At 36.4% G+C, this 23,313-nt stretch overlaps 1 protein-coding gene across 2 annotated transcripts in view; it reads left to right on the top strand.

Moving 5' to 3' along the window:
- Nucleotides 1-22,947, top strand: part of CIP111 (Cam interacting protein 111) — a 104,229-nt gene extending 81,282 nt beyond the window's left edge. Inside the window, exons 7-12 of one of the 2 annotated variants that reach the window (XM_089790337.1) lie at nt 8,272-8,798; nt 9,279-9,705; nt 21,348-21,428; nt 21,517-21,707; nt 21,939-22,074; nt 22,166-22,947. In XM_089790337.1, the coding sequence (XP_089646463.1) occupies nt 8,272-8,798; nt 9,279-9,705; nt 21,348-21,428; nt 21,517-21,707; nt 21,939-22,073 (1,361 nt within the window). In that variant the 3' untranslated portion in view covers nt 22,074; nt 22,166-22,947. Of the gene's footprint in view, nt 1-8,271; nt 8,799-9,278; nt 9,706-21,347; nt 21,429-21,516; nt 21,708-21,938 lie in introns of both variants that reach the window. The other variant, XM_089790336.1, reaches the window with a different exon arrangement.
- The last annotated feature ends 366 nt before the right edge of the window (nt 22,948-23,313 follow it).

The following is a 23,313-nucleotide window of genomic DNA, read 5'->3' on the forward strand; positions in this document are numbered from 1 at the left end:
CTTGGAAAATAACAGTAATAATAATCATTCTTTAGGTTGATTGTCATGAATGTTAATTTAATTCTCAAATAATCAATATAATGGTTTATTGTTTTAATATTTAATTATGTATGTATGTATGTATATCAATATACTCAATGTATATTGATATACATGCATGCATAGAATCATAGATCATTTTATTGATGATTATCATTCATGTTTATCTGACCGAAGCTATCATTATTAACACTCCCTTGTAGCTAGGGAAGATAAAATTTATCCAATGCAATAGATCCATTAATTGTGAGAGAGAGATATCACCTCACTGTGATATTAGGAGATATGTTATACACAAGAATATCAAGTCACACGATATTCTCCATAACTCAAAATATTTATATTATGGTATGTGCACTGACATCAAGTCTCATGATGCCTACCATATGAATATTTGATCGTGGCATATCCATGGATATATTGTCCACCATGATTATCTCTTAAAGACCATTATGATCTACCAAAGGATATTAAGTCTCACGATATCTATCATAATGTCTAGGAGAATTAATTATCATGACATGTCCACCGATGTCAAGTCACATGATATCCATCATGATAGTGAAATAGATCATTGTAAAGTCTTCACCTTACAATGTCAATCAAATACAAGTGTTCATTATTGAAAAGTTGCACCTTTTAATAATGTCCACAAGGGCGCATAAAACATCTTTAGATATTAGTACAAATAAAGAATAATTGAGACTCAATCTCAAATTTGACTTACATTTTCAACTATACCAAATTTATCCTGAAAGTGTTAAACTTTTACCCTAGAGAGAGGTTTGGTGAAGATGTGTGTTGTTTGATCACTTGTACTAATATACTCCAACTGATCACATTCCTTTCTACCATGTCTCTAACATAGTGATAAGGGATCTCAATTTGTTTTGATCTATCATGGAACACTGGATTCATGAAAGCTTGATGCAACTTTGATTGTCACAATGGATAATAGTAGGATTCAGGGTCTCACCAAACTGTACCATGAGCAATTTCCTAAGCCGCACTGCTTCTCTTGCTTCCATTGAGGTTGCAATGCACTCAACTTCTATAGAGCTTTGTGCAATTGAGGGCTGTTTCCTATTGATCCATGAGATCATTGCTGATCCTAAATTGAAACAACATCTTGATGTGCTCTTTCTATCAACCACACTTCCAACCCAATCTGAGTCAGTGTATCCATGTAGATTTAGGTCTACATGTTTGTATCTAAGACCATACCAATTGTACCTCGAAGATATCTCAGAATATGTTTTGCAGCAACAAGATCTATCTCCTTTGGTTCACATAAACTGGCTAAGTGCATTCAGTGCATAACAGATATCAGGTCTTATGTTGACCAAATACATCAGGGATCAAATGATCTGTCTGTAGAGAGTGGGATATACAAACTCTGAGTTTACTGTTGCTTACTTTAATTCATACAAATTTGTTTCCATGGGTGGAGACATGGGTTTGCATTCCAACATTCAAAACCTCTTCAGAATGTCAAAAGTACTTCCCTTGATTAAGAATGATGCCATTTGACTTCTGCCAAACTTCTAATCCAAGGAAGTAATGTAGAATATCCAACTCCTCTGTGTTAAATTCTGAAGCTAAATCCTTTTTATATTGGGAGATTAGGTGATCCGCTCCAAGCTTTGGGGGCTTGTTTAAGTCCATTCAAAGCCTTTCGCAAGCATGCAATTCAACATTATGTATGACAAAACCTTCGGGTTTCTCTAAATATACTTCTTCAATCGTGCCACCTAGGAGTGCAGACTTCACATCCATTTGATGCTGCAATAGCAATTATAGCTTTGACAGAAGTTTATCGGGCAACAATGGCAAAAGTCTCCTCATAATTAATTCCCTTTTTCTAAGAGAAACCTTTGGCAACAAACTGGGCTTTGTGTTTCTCAATGCTACCATCTGCAACATGTTTGAATCTTGAAGAGCCATTTTGATGATATGACAAATTTTCCTTTTGGTCTTGGCACGATGTCTCATACATCATTTTTGGACTGATATTCTTTTGACATAACATCTTTCCATGCTTGATGTTTGAGAGCTTCTTTAACACAAGATGGTTTTGATTTTATGATCTCACTCATTAAGGCAACATAATTGGAGAATCTGTGAGATCTCTTGCTTTCCTTGAAGGTTCCCTCTGGTGTTGCATACTCTCTGCTTCCTGAATCATCTTCTCAGCCCAAAGTGGTCTTTTTCGATTATTATTGGGTTCATCTAAGGGAATAGTTTGACCTTCATTTTCAATCTCTTCGGGAGTCTCCCTTTGAGCCTTAGGAACACGACCCTCTTTCATATCTTTGGGAGGATCTTGATCTTCTATCTCATGAATCTCTTGATCTCCTGAAGGCAATGTCTTCTTCAAAAATGACATCTTTGTTGAGTTCAACTAATTTTTGTCTAGGTTATATTCTATAGGCTTTAGATGTTTCACTATAACCTACAAATACTCCTTTCTTGCCTGAGGGCTCTTACTGAGACCTCTTTACTTTAGTCACATGAATGTAGATAGGACAACCAAAGATGCTTAGATGACTTATATCACATTTGATATCGTGAATGCTTCTTCAATGGTTTTATTATCTAGGAGTGAATGGGGGCATTTATTTTGGATGTAGACAATTTTCATAGAGGCTTCAACCCAAAATGAAGTTTCTATGTTTCGATCATACAACATAGCTTAGTAGCTTCTACAATGGTCCTTGTTCTGTTTTTTTGCTACCCCATTTTGTTACGTATTATAAGGTACAGTAAAACCCTCTTAATCCTAGCATTTGCACATAACTCTTTAAAGATGTTTGAAGTATATTCCCTCCCATTATATGTCCTTAATGTTTTTATTTTCTTCCATGACATGTTTTCTACAATAGCTTTGAATTCCTTGAACCTCATAAGGATTTCTTGAGACTTTTTACATTTAATAAAGTATATCCGGGTTTTCCTAGAGAAATCATCTACAAAAATTATATAGTACAAGAATCCTCCTATAGAGGTTATAGAGATGGGTCCGCATAAATTAAAATGAATAAGTTCTAATACATCTTTAGATTTGCTAACACTATTTTTGAAAGTTTCTTTTGTATTCTTTCCTAGGGCACAACCCTTGCATTGTTCCTTCATGAGTTTGATTTAGTTTGGGCAAATTGGTCACCATTTTTCATATCAAAGATAGAGCGTGAAAATGGAGATGCCCTAATCTTTTGTGCGAGATCTGATAATTGTTTACCTCAGCACAATTATCAATGAAAATCTCAGAAAACTTCTTCAAACCCTCAACCAAATGATATGAGCAAATAAAATATAATATTCAAGATCTCTCCCCATCAAAAAGCTGAATTTATAATACTAATTGAGCCATCCGGCTTCACTCTCACACTTTTCACTTAAAAGGCAACTTTATAATATAAAGTTATGTCACTTTATAATATAAAGTACTATGATTATTACATATGAATTAAATAATCAATAATCCAACAAGTTCACCAATTAAAGACTTCAATAAAGAAATCCCAGAGAGAGACCAAATATCCAAAATCAGAAGACCATCTTGCTTGAATTGCTCAATCCAAAAATAGCAACTGAGTCAGAGTGACTTACTAAAGATAGTAAGTCCAAAAAAAGCAATCTCACGACAACGACCCCCAAACTAGACATCAGCTCACGAGGGTTGCGATAATGAGCTGACAAACCCACACTTCGGAGGCCTGCTAAATTGGGGACATTACAAGAAGCAACTCAAAATTTGTTTGATTGATATTCTTGATGATATCCTCATATATACTAAAACTTGGGAGGATCATTGTAAGGCATATTGATAAGGTTTTGGGAATCCTTCAGGAAGAGACACTTTATGCCAAAGCTTCAAAATGGAAATTTGGATTGAAAGAAATTCTATACTTGGGCCACATAATCATCAATCAGGGTGTGTGTTAACGAGGAAAATATCAAAGCTATTAAGGAATGGTCTAAACCCATAACATTGACCCAACTATGAGGATTTCTGGGACTCTACAGTTTTTACAGGTGGTTTGTGAAAGGATTCTCAAAATTGGCAGCACCCCTCACAAATTTAACTAAGAAGAGAGTTTGTAGATGGAATGAGCAAGACCAACAATCTTTTGAAAACCTCAAGAAGACAAGGAGCTCATGTCTTGTTCTTTTCATTCCCAACTTCTTTCTACCATTTGAACTACAATACGATGCATCTAGAGAAGGCATTGGTGCGGTCCTCATGCAAAAGAAGCATCCAATTGTTTTTGAAAGCAGGAAGCTCCATCCTACTGAAAGATCTTTTTCTATCTGTGATAAAGAGATGTTAGCAATCATGCATGCTTTGGCAAAATTTGGACAATACTTTGTTTGTGGGAAATTTGTGGTTGAAATGGAAACAGTCTACAATTCTTCCTAAAGCATCTTATCGATCGACAACAGAAATGGGTAAGCAAATTACAGGGTTACAACTTTGACATAGAATATGTAAAAGGAAAAAATAATGTTGTAAACGATGGACTATGTAGAAGGCCCTACTTGTGTGCCTTAATAAACATCACAACAGATTGGAAGCACTCCATCATTGCAGATTATGCCAAAGATTCTCATGCCAACAATATCATGGAAGGAAATATTAAATCAGAATATAATTAAGTAGTAGAAGGAATTATCCTATATAAGAATAGAATATACCTTACTCCAGGCTTGAAGATGAAAGTAACAATCATTAAAGAATTTCATGACAGCCCCCTAGTAGGACACCAAGGGTACTCCAAAACATACAAACAGGTAAGGGAAAAGTACTTTTGGAAAGGACTCGAGAAGGATATACTCAGGGATGTTCATGACTGTATGACATTTCAAAGAAATAAAGGAAAACAAACACATCCTACTGTCCTGCTTCAACTACTTCCTATACCAGATAAAAAATGAGAGAGTATCACCATGGACTTTATAACGGGTCTTCCCAAAGCGCAAGGGAAAGATTGTATATATATAGAAGTGGTGTTTGACCATATACAAACACTTCAAGGTCATACCTACACACTTCAGATCTCTGTTTTCGCCTTCAATATTCTGTAGATCTTTGAGTGGTTTTGAGTTCCTCGTTAACATCAAGAAACCTCTGTTGACCCACAAGTTCAATTTTCCACATCTCCTTTGAGTGGTTAGACTCTTCTAAACAACCAGTCTTTGATACTGATTGTTGAATGCCTGCAATACTGAGAGGGGAGGGGTGAATCAGTACTACCCTGAACTTATTAAACCTTTTAACCAACCATTTATTTATCATAACTTAAATACAAATATGGAAAGAACTAAAAACATAAATACAAAACATCAGAGTTATATGTGGAAAACCCAAAATGGGAAAAAGCACAAAGAGGGCGAACTCTTAAATATTATATAACCGGTTAAGGTGGGTGGCTCACTGCCAAAATAGGCTCACTGCCTGAATTACGTCTAAGTGACGGATGGTGGCTTTCAGCCAATATTACAAAATTGAACTGTCAAAATTGCATCTATCATATGCAGGGATATAGTTATGTTGAAGTTCTTAATCACTTTCAATTCAGTATTCAGTATAATCTCTTTCACATTTATTGTTCAGTATCTAAACATAGTCACTTTTGTATTAACTGTTTATCACATATACAAAAGATATACACAACATACATCTACATTTTATTTGCAATCAGTATCTAAGCACAATCACTTTCACATTCACTGTTTATCACATATACAAAAGATATACACAAGATACATCTACTTTTTCCTCTGCAGGGCAACTGAGTATATACCATCTATGTCTCCTTCAAGACAGCTGAATCAAAGAGGAGTAAATCTAAAATCCTCTACATGCTACTGCCAAAATAACTCTTACCAATCCGGAGACATCAACCAAAACCAAAATAATTTTCCCAAATGCCAAGAATCAAATGGGACACGATTGCCATCGTACTGTCATTATTTGTGGATAGGACCAGACCAAAATTTTTATTCGGACCAAGTCATACTGGAATAATGTCAGACCTCCAAACCAAATGTGACATCAATGACAATATACTGACAACACCCACCTTCAATAAGTCCCAACAGGTTAGAGGGGATTGTGGGCTTCAGTCTATAGGACTGCCCTCTAAGTAATATCTTACAAAAATAATTATATTTAATTGAAAGCCTATCATCAAAGTTTTCTGACATCAAAACTCTTGAGTTTTATATTGATTTATTTGTTTTTGGGTGTTCTAAACTCAATTGTGAGGTCCATTTTGCATCAAAATGCACCTAACAAAAACTCCTGCAAAAACGTGTCCAAATTGAAAAGGCCCATGTAGATATGAAGTTTTAATACCATATAAGAGTCAAAATAGACTAAAGTCTACGCCTTAATGTAGAGAGAAAAGATGCTATAGGAGGAAGAAATAAAGGTGAGATGATGTGTAGTGGCTAAATGACATTTTAAAGACCATTGAACATGTACAACTTGTTTTGAGAGTGCAAGGAATCAATAGAAATTACATAATAGAAAAAATGATTAATTGGAGCTAAAATTTTGCAACCTCACTTTTTAACATTGAAAACTAAATAGGAAAGTTAGTACATTAAGATGAAGATATCCAGCTGTTGCATTTGATGTTTGAATCCTTTACTTCTAGATGTGATAAAATTATGATAGCAGTTGGTGGAAAGAATATACGTCAGAACAGATGGCTGCCATTCTTTATGCATTTGAATTTTTACTCCATATCTTTAAAAATTAACCCTTCCTATTGGTATAAATTTATAAAATAGTGAGAGTGGCTCAATGATTTCCCTTTTATATTCTTAATATAAACCCAAATATTGATTCGTGCAAGGTTAATTGATCATTACATGCTAGGAGGCACTTTGGTCTTTCAAAGGCATTAGGCAACCCACTATCTAATAAAAGATAACATAAAGATGACAAGCTGGAGTATTAGACTACACTAAAATATAAAAAGCTGTACTTAAGATGGCCAATAAAAACACAGCTAGTAAAAAAATACCCAGATTTTAAGTATAAATTAAACTAATTGTGGTAAATATGGAAATTGGGGATAAATGTAACTGCATATGACTGAGCGGAAAGAAACAGGAGGCTAAACCAAAACATTAGATTCTTGAATAGTTATTCTCATATTCTCTACATTTGGTTCTTTACAGAGAGCTCATAGATTGTACTAAATAGTTCAGCCTACAAAACTGAGGAGAATAACCATCGCGAAACTACCTCTAGTTAGACTCATGAACATCATTACAATGGATATTCGATTACATTAAAATCTTGTTTGTTTAATTACTGAGCCTGTTTAGCACTAGGTTTATTTTTTTCTTGATTTGTTCATTGAGAGGCTAAAACCTAAAACTATCTTAAGAACACTAACACGTTATTATTATAATATATCAGAACACTAACACTACCAAATTATTATGTTAATGTATTATTTATAATAATTTATAACTTAAGCATTTTCCTGATGAAATTTTGGGAAAATTGTGTACAAAAGTTTTGAAATTGATAATGAGATGCAGAGTTGAAATTTTATCTTTGAAAATGTGCTCTTTTGTGGTTGTATATGTGATGTCCCTTTCTTCAAAATCAGTTGTTAAACCAAAACATTAGATTTTTAAATAGTTCTTCTCGTGTTTGCTAATTTGGTTCTTTGAAGAGAGCTCATAGCTTGTACATTATAGATAGTTCAGCCTACAAACTGAGGAGAATAACCTTTGCAAAACTACCTCTAACCTGACTCAAGAACATCATTATAATGGATTTTGAATTACATTAAAATCTTTTATGTTTAATTGCTTACCCTAATTACTAGTTTTATTCTTTTTCTTGATTTATTCATTGAGAGACAAAAGCTATCTTAAGAACACTTAGCACATGTTATGCATTACATTGACCTAGAGGATTAATTTATTATTTATGATATTTTATATAACTGAAGTATGGTCCTGAAGACAGTTTGGGAAAATTGGGTTAAAAAAACTTAAAATCAATAATGAGATGCAAAGTTGGAATTCTAATTTGAAAATGTGTTCTTTTATGGCATGATATCAATGGCAAACATATCTTCAAAATCAGTCCTTGACTATTAGTCCTTGATTCTGTAGGCAAGTTTCACAGTGATACAGGTAGAGATATATATTTTCAGGTTTAGATTATCTGGCATAAATTAACATAAAATTAAAATTTTGCAGGTGTGCCCTCTCCGAGGCAAAGGATAGAAATATTTGAGGCCATTCTTTGCCAAATGAATCATTGCCTTACTCAAGCAGATCTGCAGTCTCTGGCAACAAGCACACATGGTTTCGTTGGTGCTGACATAAGTGCTCTTTGTAATGAGGCTGCTATGTCTGCTCTTCGTCGACATATAAGCATGCAGGGTTCCTGCAATATTAATAAAAATTATAGTCAACAACTGGAAGCTCCTGGAAACGAGCATCCTACTGCGAAGCAATCGAGTACTCGTGATTCACAAGGTTGTATGACTTACTCAGATTCTTTGCAGTGTGTATCGGATCTTCTTTCAGACTTAAGTATTTGCTCAGATAATAATAAAAAGCAATTAGAGGATTCTATCTCCATTCAAGATACGTGTATGGATGCAAGTCATAAAGTATCGGAGGACAATAAAGCTAGATTAATGGATACCTCGCTGCTGAAAATAACAGTGGATGATTTTGAAAGAGCAAAAATGAAAGTGAGGCCAAGTGCTATGCGAGAGGTAAATATAGCACTCAACTTGGGTCCACTGACCCTCTGATTTGTATGGGACTGCCTAAAATGTCTTCGCAAATTATTCTGGTACATTTTAATCTTAGCTTGCCTTTTTATAAAATAAAAATAAAAATTGCTTATGATAAACTTTTATAGCTATCACTGTCACTAGTTGATTTCACACATGTAAGTCAAATAATAAGCATTTTTAATTTTAAATTTAACGCACCAAAAGTGTGAAGTTATATTGCTGTTTGCAAAAGCAAGAAAGGATGGTTTCCTAGCATGTCAATGTTTCTTGAAGAGGGAATTATTATGTTATTTATGCTTTATTGCTGGTAAATGCAGAATGGGAGCAGGACTCCTTGATCTATAGTAGTTATGTCTTTCTTGTAAAGAAGATATACTTAACTTTGTCTCAATTCTATGGTTCAAACTTCAAAATAAGAATATTCAAACTTAATTCTAGTTTTTCTCTCATTGTCAGGTTATATTGGAAATACCCAAGGTGGGCTGGTGTGATATTGGGGGGCAAGCTGAAGTAAAACAGCAATTAAAGGAGGCTGTGGAGTGGCCTCAAAAGCATCAGGATGCTTTTTTACGAATTGGGACTCATCCCCCTTCTGGTGTATTGATGTTCGGTCCCCCAGGTTGCAGTAAAACACTTATGGCTCGTGCTGTAGCTTCAGAGTCAGGTCTTAATTTCCTGGCTGTGAAAGGCCCAGAACTTCTTAGCAAATGGGTTGGTGAATCTGAAAAAGCTGTAAGGTCATTATTTGCAAAAGCAAGGGCAGCATCTCCTGCCATCATTTTCTTTGATGAGATAGATGGGTTAGCTGTAGCACGTGAACAAAGAAGTGATGGAGTATCTGTTGCTGACAGGGTTATGACCCAATTACTCGTCGAAATGGATGGTAAAAATGAACTGTTTCCACATTTCTGCTCAATAGTTTGTACATAGTTTTGGGAAATGCTTTTGATAATTTATGCATTATCTCTAAATAGAAATCATATTTTGGGCTTCCCCAAAAAAGATACTAGATTAGATCTCTTCTGCATTGGCTTTGAAGATTTACATCTCTTGGTCCTGCAGTGCCTGGTTCAACTTGCTTTTAATGTTTGCTAGACAAGAACTCACTAGCTCCTACATTGTGCAAGTATGTGAGCTTGGAATGCTGAATTGTGTAATAACAACTTTCTAAGTTGCCAGGTCGGATCCCGGTTTGGATGTGGGTTTGAGATAAGGGTTTGACATTCGTTCAAATTTTTTTGGGGGCTGGGTTCGGGTTCGTTTTGGGTTCGTTCGTACACGTTAATATTAATTTATTTAAAATTACACATGTAAAAATATGCTGCAGCAAATAAGTTCATACACCACTATGCTAATATTAAAGCAACTTTGCAAAATACACCACGACATATACTAACGATTTAGTTTTAATGACATAACAAAATGTCAAAATACACCACCATATCAATGTTTCAGTTAAAACACGCAGGCTACAAATAGGGATGGTCTCCTCAGCATTAACGAAAAGTGTCCAAATCCGTGAGTTTAATGGTCTAGTAGAGGCATAATGCTTGTGAGGCAAATGCTCAAGAGTGCATTTGAATGTTGGTGGTGACAGCAACACTATATTTTAACCATCACACCAGGGCTATAATAGCATTTTTGTAAACTATTATTTATATTATATTTATAATATTTAGGTTGATTTTATTTTAAATTTGTCTAACTTCTAATAATTTCTATATACTTGTAAATTTTAATAGTTTTAATTCAAAAACATAATATATGTAAATAAAAATAGTAATTGAATTTAATCACAGTTTTTGTTATAAAATTTATTAATAGACAAATTTCTTCCAAATTTTTCTTCGCTGAATTTCAACACAAACACAAGCCATGTGACATAGCATAAGTGTTGAAAAATCTATTGGTGCTCATTAATGTTGCTTGTTACAAGTAGTTTTAACAATTCACTAGACTTGGTTAGACTCCTTTATATTTGTTTAGTTTCAAATAGTTTTATACCGTGAATAGCGAGCAGTATTCTCATTGTCGTGTATGGTCTCGGAGCTGCCAGGCAGATGAAACTAAAGACAACTCTTTTTCTTCTGAAATTCTTTAGGTTTCATTAAACTTCATTAATTTCTCCCAAGCTTTGCAGGAATTGTGACCAGTCAAAGTGTGCTTCAATATTTGGATTGCGTGGTATGAACCATGTGAGCCTGCATTTTTCTACATATGCCGTGGATGAGCCTGTGTTTTCTGTAGATGCCTGTCATTTTTCCTTACATACCCACGTTTTCCTTGGAATGCCATGTATTGCAAATGCAGTATAATGACTTCAGGTTTAGGAAAGAGAAAAAAACAATATTAAAATACTTTAATAAAAAAGAAAACCTTCGTTTGCCGAAAGTCAGACAAATTTGTTTCCAACTCTCCCAGACAGTTTAAAAGTCCATCAAATTTGCCTCTCATTCAACCAGGTTCCCATGTGGTAATTTCACAAGAAATCTTCCAGACAAAAACATAATTTGATATGAATTTGAACCAAATTCAAATGTCGAGCGAATCGACTTTCGATTTCCATGCTCAACCAGCGAATATGGCAACTTAAACAATCTTTTTTAGATTTTGACCTGGCTCATTTCAGGCCTTAAAGGCACCTCCTTGTTTCTTCAGGTGGAGGAAATGCTCACTTAGCTGGCACAACAGTTCATAATTAAATCATTGGGTTCTTCAGTTTAGGTCCCTGTTGCTGTTCTGGACGGGATGGGTCCCAGCTGGGTTTGCCCAGGGTATGGCCCTTCTGTCCCAGCAATGGCCATGCAGCCATGAAAAGCGTTTACCATGCCAAGGGAAAGACAGTTTATTTTTGAAAAGCAGTGAAAGGTTGTATGAGAAAAACAGTTTTCGTGGCTGGATAGCCACTACCTTCTGTTCCAACTATCCTGAGGTTATGTTTAGGATGTGCCTTTAGAGTACCTGAGATGTTAGGGCCATGCGCTGGGTGAACCTGCAGGGTACCCAGGATGTCAGGGTTGTGTCCTGAGTCTGGATCTGGCCGTAGACCAGATTAGAATAATGACAATGTTTATCAATTATCAAAAGAATCAGTCCCTTAAACAAGTTCTATTTTGGTCTCCTACAATCAGGCTGTATCTGCTACAGAATAATTTATGTCAAGAAGTTCTTGTCACGAATTCTTTATGAACATGTGGATCATTTTCCATCACTGTGTCTGCAGTCAGATGTAGTCATTGAGTTGTAGCTGTACTGTAGCTGGCACTGAGACATGTATGATTAGTTTACAATCATGGTTACCAGGAGACCCGTCTCCCCCCTAAAAGTGGCGTCTCGGAGACCGAGACGCGTCTCGGAGACTTTTCGCGTCTCCGGAGACCTCAAAAAAGGTTGGAGACTTCATGACGAAGTCTCCTGAAGTCTCCCCGTCTCCTAATCCAAAAAGTGAAGTCTCCCCGAAGTCTCCTGATAAAATATAAATGTAAAATATAATATTAAATAATTTTATATATTTTAGCCCTCATTTAAATGTTTTTAATGCAAAAATCTAAGGTACTATATGAATTCCGTAACAACTGCTTGGTGATGTATGTGACCTACAAGAACACAATACAAGTCTAAGACAACATATTGGAAGCTGTATAGGATTGCAGTAAAGATCCCAAATCACATAAATTTATGCGGCTGAGGAATTAGGGTGCAAAAACTGTTGTTAGTGCATTAGAAGATAGTATTACATATGTTACAGAAATCTGATATGCAAATGCTTGATAATAGTATTATTCCTCATGAAAACCAAGCATCTATTTGCTGATAAAGACTCAGCGATAACAGTGATAGACTAGAGGTTTTATGTATGTTAACATGAATGTATTTGGTCCCATATTTCTGTTTTTTCAAGAGGATATCATGTTTCAGTTTGATGTATAAGTCGTATTTGTTATTCGTACCTGTTTATCTGCTGTTGGCAATATCCTAGTACCAATATAGGAATCTTTGTTAGTTGAATCTGTGTAACTGGAAAAAAAACACTATTACAAAATGATTTACTCCCTTTTAAACTAAGCAATCCTAACTCTTAGTTAGAAAATAGAAGTCCTAAGTGTGTCTCTATGCATGCATTGATGTTGAATAATTCAATAATTTTCACAAATTTTTTGTAGCAATGCCAATTTGTCAGGTTTTAAAATCTATTTCAGTAATGTACTTCTGTATCTGACTGCTTATTATTATTATAATCTTTGACAGTTTGACTCTATGAATCTATTTTAATTTTTAATGTGACAACACTAGTATTATTAATTTATTATTTACTTTAGTCTTTTAGTCTTACGGTATTACTATTTTGAAATTTTGAAATTTTGTATTTACTTTTAGTATTAGACTCTTTAAGTTTAAACTATTAAAAATTTATTTTAAAAAAAAAAAAAAAATTGCCGTCTCCAAGTACCCCCGTCTCCTATTTGAAAAATTGCCGTACCGGTACCAGTACCAGTACCGGAGACCTCAAAGTCTCCCCGTCTCCCGGTGACCTTGTTTACAATCACTAGTGGGTTTACAATCACTAGTGGGTGGTTTTGAAACTATTGGCTCATGAAAATCCTGTCTATCAAGGGAACACTCTGAGCTGCTGGAGGAACAACCATATCCCTGCAAATGCTGAAGGCCTAATACTTTCTACATATCCAGTAAACAAAAATCCCAAGAATGTTGACAGAAAACTGATTGTAGTGAGAAATGAATAATCTTTTGGGAAGAGTCGATTGTCTCTAGCAAGTTCTTTAGTATGCTTATTATTCTCCATGTTAGGGGCGTAAGTATTATAAAATGAAATGACTGTGATTCTTAACGAAATGGAACATCTGTGTGCATAATGTGCTGAAATGACTGTTCTCCTATTAAATCAATCTACCGTCTTCCCACTGTAGCCAATGCATTGATTAGTCAACTTCAGCTTGCCAGATGTCTTTTTTGCACATACTGAAGGACTGTCAACCTTTGTGACCTTGGTTCATCTGTACCTAGAAATTCAGTTTGTCCTCAAGTGTTGATAACAGCAGCAATCAGAAACATCTCAACATAATCATTGGCAAAACTTTCCCCATTCTGAATTGCAACAGTCAGCTTCTGCACTTTTGCTAACACATACTTTCAAATCACACAAAGCATTTTATTAATTATCTTTGTCACATCAGCAAGCTCCCACCTATGAAATTGTAGAATTCTCAATTCCGAGTTCAAGAGTATTACAATTAGCATAGATCTCATCAACTGTCATTTTTATTTGCACTAATTTGTTGACTTGGTGGTCAGCACCTCCTAGGTGATTTGTGACATGGCTTAACCGCATCCCATGGATTGGGTTAAATCTAGCATTTGTATTGGGCATTGACAGTTAGAGCTTTTGGTGCAATGGCAAATGATTCCAACAATTTTGTATTAGAGCCTTGGGTCATGGGTTCGAGTCTCCTTTCAGTGGGTGCTGAAGGCGGAATCAGTGTTGTGGGGGAGATTGTTGACTTGATGGTCAGCACCTCCTTGGACATTCGTGACATGGCTTAACCGCCTCCCATGGATCGGGTTAAATCTGGTATTTTTATCGGGCTTTGAGTGCTCGAGCTTTTGGTGCAATGGCAAAAGATTCCAACATAATTAGCATATTGGATGTGGGAAAAGCACATTTTCTTTCTTTGAAGCCACATTAATATTTTGTATTTCCAACTTTACAGCGGTTAGTATTTTTGAGTAACACATCCCTCTTGCACACTCTTCTCTTGGTTACGATGCAGAATTAGCTGTGTACACTAGCTGGTGCAGTTTAGTAGATGGTTCCTCTCACATGGAAGATACCTTGAGGCTTGAACAATACAAGACTACCCTTCCTCAAAGATGCTTTGCAGTGACATCTATGTGAAAAAAATGTTGTATAGCCAAGCCTTCCAAATATATATATATATATTCCGAAATTCTATTTTTCCATGAATGGGCCAATATAGAGTCTAATGGAGTCTCTCGGAGATCATATTTTCTCCTCTTGACTTATTTGTTATTGTACATCCTAATTTAGTTTGGAAATCCTTATTTCATGTTAGTTCCATTTAGCAACCCTGGAAAGCTGTTGTAATTTGCTGTATTCATTGTTTCACATTGAACCTACATTGATGATTTGTGGATGTCAATAGAAGTTCTGTTTCTTGATTTCACTTGCCATGTATAACTCATTTGGAGATCCTTTTTAAGTGCTTGTTAAGAAAGGCCAGCATATAGAATACCCTTTGTTCTCGATATTATTGGAAGGTAGAGTTCATTTGTTACTCGAGTTACCCAATATGTTCTTTCTAGCTTATTACTTAAAGTTACCTGGGTTACCCTCGTACTTGTGACTCATGACTGAAGTGAGTTGCTTGATAGCTCATCACTGATATTGGTAGTGGTCATTACATTGATATGGTTTTTAGATATACATGCCTAAAAAATGATCTAGTAGGCTAATTTCATTCATCAAGTAAGGTAGTTAGGGAGTTTGTACCTCCAGTAGTTTGGGTGGGAAACAAAAAGTTTGACATTGGTGCAAGTGTTGACTTGATTTAATTGTTTGACTATATATGGTGATGTAGAGAGTAAATTAGACTGACAAGCAAATTAACTTTGGTTTAAGTCGAAATCATTGAGTACATTCATTGTTTCTCCCCCAATAGGAAATTTCAGCCTAATTTGTTTTTAGTTTTTAGTTTCTCATATATTTAGAGTCAATGTGTAAAAATCGAAACTTGAACTTCTCATATGTGAAGGTTGTCCTAAAATGTGCAATGCCTTGTGAAATAGAATAACATTATCAACTTTTGTCACTAATGATGGTCCTCTCTCTCAGTTGTTGTGTATGCTTCTATTCATGGGATCCAATACTAATGTTGTGTATTTGAGTCAATATGTATATTAACCTTGTACCCCTTTGAAATGATCCTTTATAAAGCCAAAAACGAGTGACTGAATTACATATAAGGAATTTTATGCTTGCAAACCTTGTGCTTTTGCAATGTTCACTCCATAGGTGGGTCTTGTTTTGCAGCGTTGTTGAATCAGTGGCTAGTTCAAGTAATGGTTTGCCTAGCCTTGCCAAGTTCCATTGAGTTCTGGTAGAGACTCAGTCGCAAGTTTACTCGTGTTTTCCTCATTGTGTAGATCAAACTTTGAGTACTCACAATTTTCATTGTTACTTGGATAGTTTATTAAGTCTAATTTTACAATGTGTTAGATAAGATAAATTTATTAATATCCAACAAGAGACCATAGAGAGGGTCTAAGGGGATTATCAAGATACAACCAAAGAAGCCAGCCAACAATAGGTGCACTAAATGATACCCAGAGATAGAACAAAACTAACAACCAAAAGAAACTAAAAAGGAAAAACTAGTGGTAACTACCAGCAACAGGCTAAGCATCCCCCACCATGGAAAAGAAGTCTAGAATTGAAGGATACAACCTCGGGTGAGAGGAAGTCTGTTGTTGCTACTGGGAGTTGCTTGAGATGGAGGGGTGATGTCGCGAATAACTTCTGCGAGGCCCCATAGACCCGCTGTGCTTAGGGGTAGGAAGACCAAGAAATTGCTTGGTACCTCGAGCCAGGGGGGCCATTGAGAAGGAGGTGATGAGTTGATACGTGGTCTGTCTTGAGGGGGACTGAATCTGCATGATGCAGTCCCAAAGTCTCATGGTATACTGAAGGTATAGGCCAGGCACTGCTGATCGGTATATTCAAAGGAGGAGAGAGACAAACACCCTCTTAAAAGACAATGGAACCTCCCTCTAATCTCATAGTAAATGGGGCACTAGAATATAAAGTGTGTCTCCATCTCCACTAAGTCACGAAGTAGACAAATCCGATCCTCCCTAGCCATCAAGTGATCTGTTTGGATACGAAGCTAGTGAGAGCCCACCCTCAACGACCCTAAGGAGATGTGGAACACAAGTCCAACGTCAAGAGCGTTAAGAGGGCTGCACGATAATCCCATCCTCTAAGTCAAGAAAATGCTCCGCGTTGAAGGCCATCTTCAACCACTACTCACCTGGGGAGTTAGTCCAAGTCATACGAAGATACTACCTGTAGATGTCCGTCCTAACATGCCTTTTCAACTTCTGACAAGAGCGGATGAGATGAGAAAGCGCATCCAGAGAGCATTGAAAAGGAGGAAGGCGGTCAATCTCGATCCACATTGACCTTAGCAACGCATAAACCTCAACAAACCAATGTCGGGCCCGATTTGTGGGGTCGACACCCGCAATTTCCTCCGAAGACTGATATGCCAAATAAGAGTATCTATGTCCCTCAGCAGAGTCCACGAATCATTGATGACGATGGAGGAACCAAACTAGGTCGAAGATGGCCCCAAGTCTAAGAGGGTGTGCTACAAACTCGGCTAGAATAATACTTTGACGTATAGATGTCATGTCCCCTCTTTTAGCTCAGTCTAGCGGAGACATGTGAGTCAGCTTATTATGGGGTCTTGTAGGCTGACAGGGTTGGATAGAGACCCAGTATGGTTATTCAGTGTTGGGGACTTGATGTTCTGGCAGTTATTGATCAATTGGGAGACGTTCCTTGTTTTTAGGAGGTAGTTCCTACTATTTAGTAGGTATGATTTTGCCCAAGGTTGGATCTCCATGAGATTACTCTTTGGGTTCAATTTCAGAGGGACAGGGCTTGTTTCCTAAGTTTTAGGAGCATCCCTAGATTTTAGGGATTAGACTGCCAGTGGATCCTTGATTTCCGACTTCAGTCACAGACAGGTGATAGGATGATTTTATGGTTTGTGATGTTAGTTGGGCATTTTGTGGCTATTTGGGTTATATTTTTTATATTTCCTAAGTTAGCGTTTAATAATTAAATAAGGCTAAGTTATAGCCATTTTGGAGTAATAAGGGGTTTTTGGCATTATTTGGATTGCTTATCCCTTGGTGTAATAGCTCATTGGAAAGGTCTTGAACTTTTCTAAATATTTCTCTTTTGACTCAGAGCATTTCGGTGAACGGATTTCTTTCTATTGGAAAAAAGGTCATTTTCTGGATACTTAACCACTTTAAAAATGAGAAATATATTATTTCATAACCCAACACCACATGGAGACACTTTTAGGGTTTGAGCTAAGTTTGGTGGGTTATAAGGAGATGAAGACAAAGTTCGAAGGTATTATTGACATATTACATTTTGGATTTGGGTTTTGGGCTTTGATTGAGCTTTCAGCATTTGGGATGCCAAACCCTCTTGTTTTGCCTGTTTGGGACATAGCCCCAAAACAGTGGTTTGGATTCTTAGCAGTGAGAAGCATCTTGGAGATTGTGCATTGTTTCTTCAAGGGAACGTAGTATTGAGTCAGAGTTTTAGCTGGGGTTTGGACATTTTATCCACGTGTGGACACTTTGCAGCTATATGGCCGCGCCTAACAGCCATATTCTTTTCCATGTACAGCACTTGAAGAGCTGGAATCTGGCCATAACTTCTTTCTGGGCTCATATTTCTCATTCACGCCTTCAGGTTGGCTTTGTCCATGGTTGTATTCATTTGGATATGATTATAAATCTTCATCTGGTTACTTATTAGGCGTATATTTAGGAAAATCTGCTTGAAGTGACTTTGTTTTAAATATATTCATAATACATTTTCAGAACTGGTTCATGTTATTGTACTTTTGTTATTACTTATTGAAAATCATCAAAAATACAAAACAGTCAAACCCTTTTGCAACTTCTGTCTAGCTCAGCAAGAAAATTTTAATAAACAGAGAAAACAAATTTAAAAATATAAATTTACAGCAGATTAGCAGAAGAGATCCATCAAGGATCTTTCAATAGACTAGTGACATCTAATGATACGCCTGAGAAGAAGGGTCTGGACTGTCTCCACCGAAGCCCAATTTGACTTAAGGAGAGAATGCCCCCCAAAAATAGAACTGTAAAGTATCGTTAGCCTAATCAGAGTATCAAAGAAGCCATCTTGGATGAGGTATGCTAAAAATGATGTTAGAAGCACTTTCACACAAGCAATGTGAGGGAGTCAAACCCCTTGTTGATGTAGGATTGCATGGCAAGTTTCACGTTGAAATGAGGTCGAAAAAACTTGACCCCCAAATATGTGTATGAAAACATCTCAACCTTCATGCCCTGGAAGAAGTGGATGTGAGAGGTCTTGAAACATTTGAAGATGATTACTCTGATCTTGTCTAAGTTAGCTACTAGCTGCTGCAAGTCACAGAAGGAGGCCAGGGCATCCAACAATTGCTGAAGACCCTCCGGAGAGGATGCTAAAATAACCATGTCATTCGTGAAAATTAGGATGGAAATCTAGGTCTGACGTAGGAGGCACCCATCGTCCTAGAGGAAGTGTTCTCGAAGAAAGTCTCAAGCTTGTCAATATAAATGCCAAATAAGGTAGGGGAAAGGGGACAACCCTATTTCTATAATGGACACCCAGGAATGCCCAAAAGCTGAACCAACTACTGAAATTATATTAATTCTAAAAATGCTGCAATCAAGTACAAAGAGATGTATTCAAAAGGCCAAACCCTAAGGGAATGACGTCTAGAATGTTACAACAGAGAATGAACATCCCCTATTGCCAAAAAAGAGTGTGATTCACACATCCAAGCTCTTATCAAATGCAAGTTATAATCATCCAAATCAGCAATGAGACTTTCAGCCCTATTTATCCTTTTCTTCATCCTTCTGGAAGGAACTAAAACATTAATTAATTGCAAGGGCTAGAAGCTTCCTCCTTCCAATAATTAATGCATTCTCTAGAAACTCCTCCCTGGCAATAATTAATTAAATCGAGAGGCTTCCGTCCTTCCAATAATTAATACATACCCTAGAAGCTACTCCCTTGTAATTAATAATTAAATTAATTAAATACAAAGTCACCTTTAAATTGAATGACTTCATAAGAAATTAATTTAATTTCTTCTTATCCTCCACTTAGACTTTGGAGAACGTGAAGGCCAAAAGATGGGATCATTACAATTTCACCCCAATGGTGCTCTGTATGGGATCCGAGAAGCCGTGTTGAGTATTGAATCTGTCCACCACACCCTCATATAGTCTCATGATGGTTGTCAAAAATGTTTGAGAAATCCCTAAGTCCCTGAGTTTCTGGAACAAGGACGCCTGAGGCACAGAATCAAATGCTTTGCAAAAGTCTATGAATCAACAATAAACTTTTGTTGAGTGGTGCCTGACCTTCTCAATGATAGCTCGCAGCATCAAAATGTGGTTCATAGTCTGAAAGTCTGCCCTAAAACGAGCTTGCCCCCTTTCCCTAAGATGGCGTCGATCCAGCTCTCTGGATAGAGTAGTGTGCAACATAGTAGCATATAGCATGGAGAATGTGTGTCAAGCCATAATGGTCTTGTAATTGTTGGGATCTAAGGCTGGCCCAGCCTTGTGAATTGGATGAATGATATGCCGTGACCAAGAAGGGGGAAAACCAGAACACATCACCAATGAGATTAGTGGGGAAGGGGCCCAAAACTATAATGACAAGCTTGAAGAATTCCGCCTAGAACCCTTCCTTATCCGCAGTTCTGTTGCTGTCCATAGATCTGATGGCCTTAGTGATGTTGGAGATGCTGAACAGATGGCAACGTAGTGGGGTGGGGGTGAGGAGGAAGGGGGTTTGGCCAGGAATGTATAAATTCAAAACTCGGAACTTAGTGTTTGTGGTAGCTGTCCCTAAATATGCAACCCCTGTTTTGAACTAACATAATATTTGAACTTCTCCCACAAATAATTGTCCTCTAATGATTTACATTCACAAGATTCAATATTAACCTAGTGATTCTGTGTGTGGTTTTAACAATGTTATAGAATGAATATGTAAATTCAAAATTTGAACTTTTTATATGTTATGTGTGTTCCTAAATCAAAATGTGAAACTTTACTGTTTTGAACTAGCATAATACCAAATCGCTGACACAAATAATTATCTTCTTATAGTTTACATCCTTGGGATTGAATATTAATCTAGTGTATTTGAGTTGGAAACAAACTTGAGTTGCAATTTGGAGATCTTCTATGTGAATTAGAATGTAAAATACATCGATTTCAATAATGCATCTAAAATAGAATCACATGATGAGTTAGAAGTACCATTAGATTGTATGTTGCCAATTATTTTAGTTTGTAAATAACATTTGTGGGATATAATCTTGAGGAGTTCTAGCATTCTCAATATGTTTTTTCTTGCCCTTCTCCTTTTTCCTCTTTGTATGGCAGTGTTCATTATAATTTATTGTTATTTAGGTTGTTAAATTTCAAAAAAAATGTTAGCTTATATCTGTGAGAGTTACTACATATAAGACAGCAGTGCTTATTGTTCTCATAAAAATAAAACTAGAGATATTTATATAGTTGCATAAAGGCCACTTGACAAATCTCAAATGCATGTTGGATATCATCCTTTGAATTGCCTTTACTCCCATTTATATGTCTATTGTCATTTTAAAACTCCGTATTAATGTATTTTGCGAGGTGCAGGTTTATCTCCAAGGGTTGGAGTGATTGTGATTGCTGCTACCAATCGCCCGGATAAGATAGATGCAGCACTTTTGCGTCCAGGTATTGTTTTGTTCTTTACTATTGTGAACTTGAAGCTTTGGTCAATGTCCCTGGCCTATACTTTTGTGTATGGACACATTGTATGCAGGACGCTTTGATCGACTAGTATATGTTGGGCCACCAGACCAAGCTGACCGGCAAGAAATTTTTGATATTCACATGCGCAAGATGCCCTGTGCATGTGATGTAAGAAATTCAGAGCTTGCTTCTCTTACAGATGGCTACACTGGTGCTGATATTGCTGCAGTATGCCATGAAGCAGCGCTTTCTGCGTTGGAGGTTAATGACATTCTACACAATACAAAATGCAAATAAGTTATTCAGCCATTATGATTTAGTTGCTTGTTCTTTTCTTGTTTCTGACAAAAGCATTTAAAAAAATCAGTTCTCAGATTTATTGAAGTACAAAAGTAATGGCTCTTAATTCCTGACACATTGAGATTATTGGTTCATTTTGAATAGTTGGGCTTTTGCTTTCTAGCGAATCTGATGTGCATACTTTTTTTTCAGGAGAACATTGATAGTCAAGATGTATCAATGCGACATTTTAGAGCAGCGTTGGCTCAAGTTCAATCTTCTGACCTTTCAGAATATAAAAAATTGTCTTCCAGATTTCAAAGAATTATTTCAAGTGGTAGTACATGAGGTGAATAGGTGATATATCTTGTACCTTTCAGATTTGTTTTGTGTTCCCTTTCATATTTCTGTAATCTTGTCCTTTCTGGCATATAACATAGGAAGTAAAGATAAGCATGAAGCAGTTCTAAAGTTCACCGTCACCACAAACTGAGGTACCAATTGGGTATATCTTATATGTTGTTCAATGAAATGTACAGACCCTACCCTTGTCCAGATTTCAACTTGTTTTTCTCTGCATAGAACATTTACCTTCATTATCCAGGCACTCAGGCTGTGATATGTTTTCCTCTAAAAGAAATGGATGATATGTATGACTTTGGATCACAGAATTGCATCATGTTATCTTGTCTCAGTTTCGTATTCACCACTGATGTGCAGTTGAGCTTACTCTCCAAGATCCACCTTTTGAGACTACATTCAACTAGTATGCAATATTTATCTGCATTATATCTAGAGTGGTATCGTGCTGACTTAATAAATTAAGCACTGGTTTTATGTGAGTGAGGAGAAAAACTAACCATTAAGTTTTCACAAATATTGGGATTTCAAAATAACCTGTTCACAAAAACAGACATTGGCGTGCTGGTTCAAAACTGCCAAAGTTCCTTCCATTATTCTTTCTTGTATGCATGTTTTCACTGATTCTCTAGAACAAAAGAATTGTAATGAAATTTTGCTGCATTATCAGATTCGTGTTCTGGAGCCCGGGTCCGGGTCTGGGCAAGGTCCAGATTTCGCATTGTGGATCCGTCCAGGTCCTTGCTGGCATGAACCCAGGAGGACCTGCAGCAATAGGGTCCAAAAAATGAAATAAAACAAGTTAAAATTATTTATTGTTTATGTAACTCTAAAAGGAGCCTAATAAAAAACATTTCACTTATCTAACCTCTCATTTTGGTGTGCCCATTTTGCAAGTTTTAAGAGAAGGTTGTAGAGATTGTTTGTTCCAATGATGAGGATTTAGATATAGTTGCAGCAGGGGATGAAGCCATTGATCCCTCATTGTTCGATGACCCATTTGACCCTCGAAGGACATTTTATACTATGATCATTGGTAAACTATTAAACACTTGGCATTTATCATTATGTTTTAAACTTAAATATTTGATGAGCTACTCTATGTTTGAAATTTCATTTTGCAATTTAGTAATTCAATGTATGATTTTTTTTTACAGTGATGAACATAGATTAATGAGTGGGTATTTAATATTTATGTCTGACATTTGGCATTAAACAAGGATCAAGC

Source organism: Cupressus sempervirens, chromosome 1 (assembly GCF_028749045.1).
Source record: "Cupressus sempervirens isolate cs-2001-9-10 chromosome 1, ASM2874904v1, whole genome shotgun sequence".
Lineage (NCBI taxonomy): Eukaryota > Viridiplantae > Streptophyta > Pinopsida > Cupressales > Cupressaceae > Cupressus > Cupressus sempervirens.